The sequence below is a fragment of the Sinocyclocheilus rhinocerous genome, unplaced genomic scaffold, assembly GCF_001515625.1.
Source record: "Sinocyclocheilus rhinocerous isolate Xijiao unplaced genomic scaffold, SAMN03320098_v1.1 scaffold302, whole genome shotgun sequence".
Taxonomy (NCBI): Eukaryota; Metazoa; Chordata; class Actinopteri; order Cypriniformes; family Cyprinidae; genus Sinocyclocheilus; species Sinocyclocheilus rhinocerous.
Window position 1 is genome coordinate 377,564 of NW_015638976.1, and position 8,666 is coordinate 386,229.

An 8,666-nucleotide genomic window follows, 5' to 3' on the forward strand; every position below is an offset into this window, starting at 1 on the left:
CCGCGTGGGGGAGGGGGAAAGGTCACAAAGGTCAAAGCCATCAATCAAGTTGACATAAGGTGCATCATATAGCTACTGTAAATTATACATTGATTGGGACAACATGAGAGTGAGTAAATAATGGGTGAACTGTCCCTTTAATGACAAGCGACAGCATGTTTAGTACTATTAGTCTGCTGTCACTTTAAGAGCTACACGCATCTGTTTTTCTCTCAACTGTTTACTTTCACTTTAGACATAACCAACTGTGATTATATGTAAACCTTGTGTGTTTTTGACAGTATTAGGCAAGGCAAGGCAAGTTTATTTATATAGCACATTTCATACACAATGGTAATTCAAAGTGCTTTACATAAAAGGAAGTAAAATAATCATAAAAAAATAATCACAACAATAAAACAAGAAATTTTAAAACTTTGAAAATGATTTAAAAATTGATTTAAGAGGTTTAAAATGAATTTATAAAACAAGAAATTTTAAAACTTTTAAAATGATTTAAAATGAATTTAAAACAGTTAAAAATAGAAAATAATTATACATAAAATACAGTGCAGTCAGTTCAGACGTAGCACAGTGCTCATTCACTAAATGCACAGCTAAACAGATGAGTTTTGAGTCTAGATTTACATGTGGCTAATGTTTTAGCGCAATCAGATGCGAAAGATAACTTAGTCCAGTAATCAGGCGCTGTTTGACAGGCTTTTTAGTGTCAGAACAGCACACGAATGAAATGTTTAAACGGCAAAACTTTAAAGCACATGCAAATAATGTACTTTTGTGATTGTGAATAAGTGCAGTGTGCCGTGAGTGTATTAGATTTTATTAATATTTCAAATTGTTTAATTTTTATGGTAATTTTTTGCTGTTTTGGTCATTTTTAATTAGTTTTTGTTGTTTATAAATATGTCTATATAGTTTTTATTCATTTTTATTTTAGTTTTAATTTGAGTTATTTTTGTACATAAAGTTAAACTACTGTTGAGCGGATTCTTAAACCGCTCTGATTGGTCATTGTGTTCACGCGCTCAACCGATATGTTGAGGTGTTTAAGAATCCGCTCAAAATGCTAGCGGGAAATGCTGGTATTGTCACTTTTTTTTTTACATTTCAGTACAGACTGGTACCAAAGTCGGTATTTTGACAACCCTATTGTCCAGTTATAATTGGAATTTGTTCATTTTGTCTACTTTTGTGTTTCTCAGGTGCTGTTATGACCGCGGCGGCTCATGAGCGTGTTTGAATTTCTGGAGATGGACGGAAGAGATCTGAGGAGCAGATTACCCAGAGATCCCAGCGTGGTGGGCGGAGTCTGTATGGGGAATGAAGACTCCTCCCCCTGCAGTAGCCAGGGGGAGGGGCCGGATGACAAGCAGCTGGAGGATGTGCTGTGTGAGCTGGGAGCGGGGGCGGAGCTTAACCTGGAGCTGGACTTGAGGGTGGAGCCTGAGGACGGCATGGCCCTGCAGGGGGAGGAGCTTAGCTGGGAGGCGAACGAGCCGGAAGAGCAGAGCAACACGAGCTGCCGCAGCACAGCCAGTCCTGAAGCCTCCACAGGTGATTGGATGATAACCGATGATTCGTTACGCTCACTTTTATACATTTTTGCGCATTTTCGTGAAGTTGCATTTGTTTAGAAGACGTCTGAAGTGTTTGATTCTCGTATAGATCTCTCCAAAGCGTCGTCTCTGTCGGAGCAGCTCCTGCAGGGCCGTGAGGAGGGGGCGGGGCTAAACATGGAGTGTCGTATCTGTGGCGACAGAGCATCAGGATTCCACTACGGCGTTCATGCCTGTGAGGGATGCAAGGTCAGAGGTCATGCTCACAATAAACACAAGCAGAATGCATGTTTCAGAAAATAATTGAGGGTGGAGCCTGAGGACGGCATGGCCTTGCAGGGGGAGGAGCTTAGCTGGGAGGCGAACGAGCCGGAAGAGCAGAGCAACACGAGCTGCCGCAGCACAGCCAGTCCTGAAGCCTCCACAGGTGATTGGATGATAACCGATGATTCGTTACGCTCACTTTTATACATTTTTGCGCATTTTCGTGAAGTTGCATTTGTTTAGAAGACGTCTGAAGTGTTTGATTCTCGTATAGATCTCTCCAAAGCGTCGTCTCTGTCGGAGCAGCTCCTGCAGGGCCGTGAGGAGGGGGCGGGGCTAAACATGGAGTGTCGTATCTGTGGCGACAGAGCATCAGGATTCCACTACGGCGTTCATGCCTGTGAGGGATGCAAGGTCAGAGGTCATGCTCACAATAAACACAAGCAGAATGCATGTTTCAGAAAATAATTTTTGAGTAAAATGAATATGAATAAACATTTATGGGAACCGTGCCTCAATTTCTCTCAGGGATTTTTCCGGAGGACCATTCGTATGAAGTTGGAATATGACAAATGCGAGCGCAGCTGTAAGATCCAAAAGAAAAGTCGGAATAAATGTCAGTTCTGTCGTTTTCAGAAGTGTCTGTTGCTCGGGATGTCCCATGACGGTGAGCGAAACGACAGCGGAAATTAGCGAACAGTAAAACAAACGTGACTTTCTAGCGTGTTGAATGTGATTCTGTGTTTGTAGCGATCCGATACGGGCGGATGCCGGAGGCAGAGAAGCGTAAGCTAGTCGCGGGTCTGTTAGCGGGAGAAAAGAGCTCTCCGAACTCCAGCGGGTCAGATCTGAAATCTCTCGCCAAACGGGTCAACAATGCCTACCTGAAGAATCTGAACATGACCAAGAAGAAAGCTCGTAACATCCTGACGGGGAAGACCAACGCAAGCCCGGTAACCCGCTCAAGAAATGTCAGAAGTAAATAAATGCAAATAAACATACTTGCGAAAACGAAACGTTTTTTTCTCTGTGTGTCCTTCAGCCGTTTGTCATTCATGACATGGACTCGCTGTGGCAGGCGGAAAACGGTCTGGTCTGGAATCAGGTGATTAACGGAGCTCGGCCCAATAAGGAGATTGGCGTGCACGTGTTTTACCGCTGTCAGTGTACGACCGTGGAAACCGTGCGAGAACTCACGGAGTTCTCCAAAAGCATCCCCGGATTCATCGACCTTTTCTTGAATGACCAGGTAATGAAATCAGGGGGTGTTTTATCTCTTACGTTGTGTGAAAATTACAGGATTTTCAACTATGTAAATAACTGTAATAAAACAAAATAAAGCGCAGTTAATGCAAATATCTACATAATTCGTAAATCCATAATTGTGCAAATTGTTGCATTCAGTTAAATTGAAAAAGCAGAACTAATTTTTGTGCAGATCAATCATGAAGTCAAGTAAAAAATGTAGCATTCAACTTTATATTTTATGAAACTTGCGAACGAATTGCATTGAAATTGTGTGTAAAGTGATTCAAGTCAAGTCAACATATGCAGAATCCAAAATGCATGCTGTATCCCACAACGTAGATCAATTGTGAAATATTTCTTGTGTTGTTGCAAGAATTTCCCAAAAACACAAGCATTTTTTTGTAAACAGTTCATAAAACCTTTCATAAATAAATTGTTGCATTTAATGCAACGCATGAAAAACTAGTAGATCACGTGTATGTAGATAAAAGTATTCTCAGGTAAAATGTACTATTGAATTAGTTTAATAAAAAAAAATAGTTTGTAAAGTCATTAAGTCAGGTTGTTGCATTTATTGCAATTCATAAAAAAATGCATTTCTCTAAATCAATAATAAAATGTTGCATGCACTCAAGTTATTGAGTAAATTGTTGCATTTAATGCAACGCACATTTATGGATGCATTTATGTGTATATCAATCCTAAAATAATTCTCATGTAAATTGTAACATTTGAATTAGTTTAATGAAACATGGGCAGAACAACTTTCTTTGTTCAGTCATTCTTGCATAAATCGTTGCATTTAATTTTGTTTGTCTCATGACACACAAGCAGAACGTATATTTATTTTTCGAAATGGTTCAGAAAACTCTTCTTGAATAAATCATCGCATTCAGCTTAAAGGGATAGTTCACCCAAAAATGAAAATGTGATGTTTCTTAATGAAATGTAAAACCACACAATTTACGCAAGAATTGGCTCAACTAGCTCCCCTCCGCTCCTGCAGGTGACGCTGCTGAAATACGGGGTCCACGAGGCGATCTTCGCCATGCTGCCGTCGCTCATGAATAAGGATGGGCTGCTGGTGGCGAATGGGCGGGGCTTTGTGACGAGAGAGTTCCTGCGCAGTCTGCGCAAACCCTTCAACGAGATCATGGAGCCGAAGTTTGAGTTTGCGGTGAAGTTCAATGCTCTCGAGCTGGACGACAGCGACCTGGCTCTGTTCGTGGCCACCATTATCCTGTGTGGAGGTGATTCGTCAGCCCCTAGTGGTTCTAGATGGAACTGCGGGAAGATTGTAACAGAGTTTACGTACATAATAAAATTGGTTTATGTGTGTTTACTTGCGTCTAGATCGTCCAGGTCTCATGAACGTCCACCAGGTGGAGGAGATCCAGGACAACATCCTCCAGGCCCTCAACCAGCACCTGCAGCTCAATCATCCCGACGCCAGCTTCATCTTCCCCAAACTGCTGCAGAAGCTCGCAGACCTGCGGCAGCTGGTGACGGAGAACGCGCAGCTGGTGCAGAAGATCAAGAAGACGGAGTCCGAGACGTCGTTGCACCCGCTGCTGCAGGAGATCTACAAGGATATGTACTGAGCCGAACCATTCCAGGCACGATCACTGTGACCTTCAGCTCTCGGGCGGAGCTGTTCTTTTTATGAATCGGATGATTTGTTGCTGATGAAATCGGCGCAAACTGAACTCTAAACCAGATCGGGTCACCTGTGGCGGGGCGATGAGGTTGTGCGGCTCAAAGAGACGTCAGCGAAACACAATATTGTGCTGTTAGCTGTTCAAACACAACGGCCTCAATATCCGCCTCGATTATTTGCTGTAAACGACTTCAAATCGCAGCAGTGCATTCCCATTCATGACGGGGGCGACGATGCAGTGTTTTTTAAGGCTACGTTTACACGACAACGATGTAGTCAAAAACGGAAAAGTTTTTCCCTTGCGTTTTTAAAAAGTTTCACATATACACAACAACGTTTTCAAAACGATTCGCGTTTACACATATCCACGAAATGGGCCAAAAACGCTGTATTACGTATGCCAGGCCAGTAGTTGGCGCTGTCACCTTGTTAGTAAACAGTAACTGTAGGGAAGTGTAGGGATGTACTCCGCCATTGTTGTGTATGTTTGTTCGCGCTTGCCTTTATAATCGACACGTACTGCGCATGTCTACATACCTAACATGTACTACGCACGCGCATGACGTCACCGTTTTCAAAGGTTCCCGTATTGGGTGTTTACTCGGAAACGATAACGGTGGCATTTTCAAAAACGTGCACTTTGAAACCCGTTTTCAAAAATATGCGTTTTCAGTCCCCAAAACGCCGTTGTCGTGTAAACTAACAGGCAAAACGCATAAAAAGTTTCCCGTTTTTGGCTGAAAACGTTGTCGTGTAAACGGCCCCTAAGTTGTGACAAAAACCCATAAGACACCTGCGAAATACGCGACAAAAGCTATTTCGCCATCTGAAGTTAAATACCAAAGGTTGCTGCTATTAGTCAGTTATTAGCCATTTTGCTTTCTCCATTTTCATTTGTTTGGGTCGTTCGCAAGCTAGCCTTCTGTTATGCTGCTGAAAAAGCCAAAAACACACTACGCAAGTACGCTAACGCAACATACGAGCACATTGTCCCATTTAAACATATGTTTTTGTGTTCATGTAGTGGTAACAAACCTCAGCACTGAAGAGGGTGTTAGAGTTTCCTTCGAATGACTCTTATTAAACAAGATGTGTTATTTTTCTACTAGCTACATATAAACACGTCAACAGTTTAACTAACTTTAACTAACCTGCTCACCAAGATTCTGCTCCGTCTTGATAGCAGTTGAGCTGACTTTAATGCTAATGCTCCCTATAGCGCCCCTTGTGGCAGCATTGAGAATGCAACAAGCTCTTGCATCGTTTTCGTTGTGGATCGAATCGTTATGAAACGCATTTCATAATAAAATGACACTTTTAATAATATTTAATGCTTCAAGACTAGATCGCTTATATAAAAAAAACGATGCTTAAACCAGCCTATGATGGTTTGCTGGTCTTATCTGGTTTAAGCTGGTCTTATATGGTCTCCCAGCCTCACCTGCCCAAAACCTCTTTAAAACCAGCTAGGAGGCTAAGACCAGTTTAGGCTGGTTTTTCTAGCAGGGATCTTCACCAAACACCTGAACATCTGACACAACGTCATTACAACCTGCAAACCTCAAGCTTTCCATTTTTTTATTGTTTTTCTTTATGTTTGCGTTTCTGAGAAATGATACTGTGATCACATTTATATCAGAGTTCAGATCAGTGATTAAATATCTGACTCCAGAGTTTATATTAATGTAATTTAATAACGCTTGATTAGTTAGTTCGATGAATCAGAGGCTGCGGTCGCGACACGACGTCACCAAATGAGCATATCATTGCGTAAAGCTGTTTCTGTGTCGACCTTTGACCTTTTCCCATTGCAGACCTCAGTCTGATGTTGTTTCCCATGTGTGTGTGTGTGTGTCATGGTTGTGCTGCTAACTGGTTCCTGTAGACATGACATGCTGTGAATCTGTGTGTTTTGAACGGAGACGAGATTTCTGTCACAGTATGATGTGAATGATGTGAACACGTTCCTCCATCTGAACTGAACGACAATAAAACTACAGGGTAAAACCTCACAAATGCATCTTCTGGATTGTTTCATAAACATGTTTGTGCTGTGCAAACCAGACCAACATCTTCTATGTTCACACAGGTTTAGGGGTCACTGGATTAGGTAAGTGGTTGCTTTAGAGGGTGTGTGGGTGTTTTAGGGTGTCTTCTGGGTGTTTCAGAGGGTGTTCTGAGTGTGTGTTTTAGAAGGTTGTTGAGGTATTTTTGATGTCAGTGCTAGTTTTAGAGGGTTTGTGGGTGTTTTAGGGTGTCACCCGGGTGTGTCAGAGTGTGTTTTGAGTGTGTAAGAGGTGCAGTGGGGTATTTTTGAGAGTCGAGTGTTTTGGGAGGTTGTGTTTTGGACATCAGTAGTTGTTTTAGAGCAGTGGTCACCAACCTTTTTAATCCCAAGATCCCTGATCTCAGCTTTTATGGAAGACAAGATCTACCTATTGAATAATTGATTAAAAAAAGACTGTACTTCCAATTTGTGGCCTTTTATTTAGTATTTAAATTAGTGATGCTCTGATCATGATTTATCATGGCCGATTAGATTATGAATTTTTTTGTTTTAAACAAGCTATTTTTTTAACAAGCAGATTCTGATACTGGTTGCTGACTGGTAACAAAGATGCTACACACACATTGCATGAGCAGTTGTTTTTGGGTCATTAAACGGTCTGACTCAAGGGTGTAGAATTGAGTAGAGATGCTATGACATGTTCCTACTAATATCAGCCACTACTAAAGTGTCCCTAGCAATAATTTTGATCAAACAATTAAATATATGTGTATGTAACCACTGTTGTTGTAATTTCGGTGCATCTGAAATAGGTCACACCATTGATATTACCTGAGAAGTTGAAGAAATACTCTAGAAAACTGCGCACATTTAACAGATGTGTGGAGTGAGAACAGATAAAGAGCTGAAGTGTTTCAAACACACGAGCACAGTTCAGCTGAATGATCAAGTTCACCCTCTAACTTCATGTTGTTCTGCTGTTTTGTGTTCATCTGCTCTTTTTACACTGACTATCACTCTATATACACTAATACAATCAGATACAATCGTTTATCACATATTTATTACAATATATACTGATAGCATCTCTGGCCTCTGTTAACGTCCTGTTTACAGACTCAGACATGATGTATTATTCTTTATCACTGTCCTGGTAGCTCGCGAAAATAACAGATCTACCAGTCGATCGCGATCGAAGGGTTGGCGACCACTGTTTTAGAAGGTTTGTGGGTAATTTAGGGTGTCAGTGGGGTGTTTTGAGTGTGTAAGAGGGTTGGTGGGATGATTTAGAAAGTCAGTGTGTGTTTTAGGAAATTGTTGGGGTGTTTTTTTACATCAGCTGTTGTTTTAGAGGGATTGTGGGTATTTTAGGGTGTTCTGAGTGTGTAAAAGGGTCAGAGGGGTGTTTTTAAAAGTTAGTGAGTGTTTTGGGGATTGTTGGGGTGTTTTTGACATCAGTGGTTGTTTTAGAGGATTTTAGGGCGTCACTGGGCTGTTTTGGAGGATCAGTAGCATATTTTAGGACAGCAGGGTGTTTTTGGTGCTCAGCTGTATATTGCGTGTTTTTGAGGGTCACTGGGTGTTTTAGGGGATCATTGGGGTGTTTTTGAGGGTCATGTATTTAGAGAGTAATCTAAGTGTTTATAGGTTTCTGGGCATTTTGGGGGTCACTGGGTGTTTTTGTGTGTCATTAAGTATTTAGGGAGTAATCTGGGTGTTTTGGAGTTTCTGGATGTTTTTTGAGGGTCACTGGGTGTTTTAGGAAACCGTTGGGGTGTTTTTGAGGGTCATTAAGTATTTAGGGAGTAATCTGGCTGTTTTTGAGTTTCTGGATGTTTTCTGAGGGTCACTGGGTGTTTTAGGGGACTGTTGGGGTGTTTTTGAGGGTCATTAAGTATTTAGGGAGTAATCTGGGTGTTTTGGAGTTTCTGGA

At 41.6% G+C, this 8,666-nt stretch overlaps 1 protein-coding gene across 2 annotated transcripts in view; it reads left to right on the forward strand.

Moving 5' to 3' along the window:
* Positions 1-4,945, forward strand: part of pparda (peroxisome proliferator-activated receptor delta a) — a 16,892-nt gene extending 11,947 nt beyond the window's left edge. Inside the window, exons 2-8 of one of the 2 annotated variants that reach the window (XM_016566201.1) lie at positions 1,203-1,554; positions 1,666-1,805; positions 2,349-2,487; positions 2,571-2,773; positions 2,863-3,069; positions 4,075-4,318; positions 4,422-4,945. In XM_016566201.1, the coding sequence (XP_016421687.1) occupies positions 1,227-1,554; positions 1,666-1,805; positions 2,349-2,487; positions 2,571-2,773; positions 2,863-3,069; positions 4,075-4,318; positions 4,422-4,669 (1,509 nt within the window). In that variant the 5' untranslated portion in view covers positions 1,203-1,226 and the 3' untranslated portion in view covers positions 4,670-4,945. Of the gene's footprint in view, positions 1-1,202; positions 1,555-1,665; positions 1,806-1,888; positions 1,984-2,094; positions 2,235-2,348; positions 2,488-2,570; positions 2,774-2,862; positions 3,070-4,074; positions 4,319-4,421 lie in introns of those variants that run through there. The other variant, XM_016566200.1, reaches the window with a different exon arrangement.
* The last annotated feature ends 3,721 nt before the right edge of the window (positions 4,946-8,666 follow it).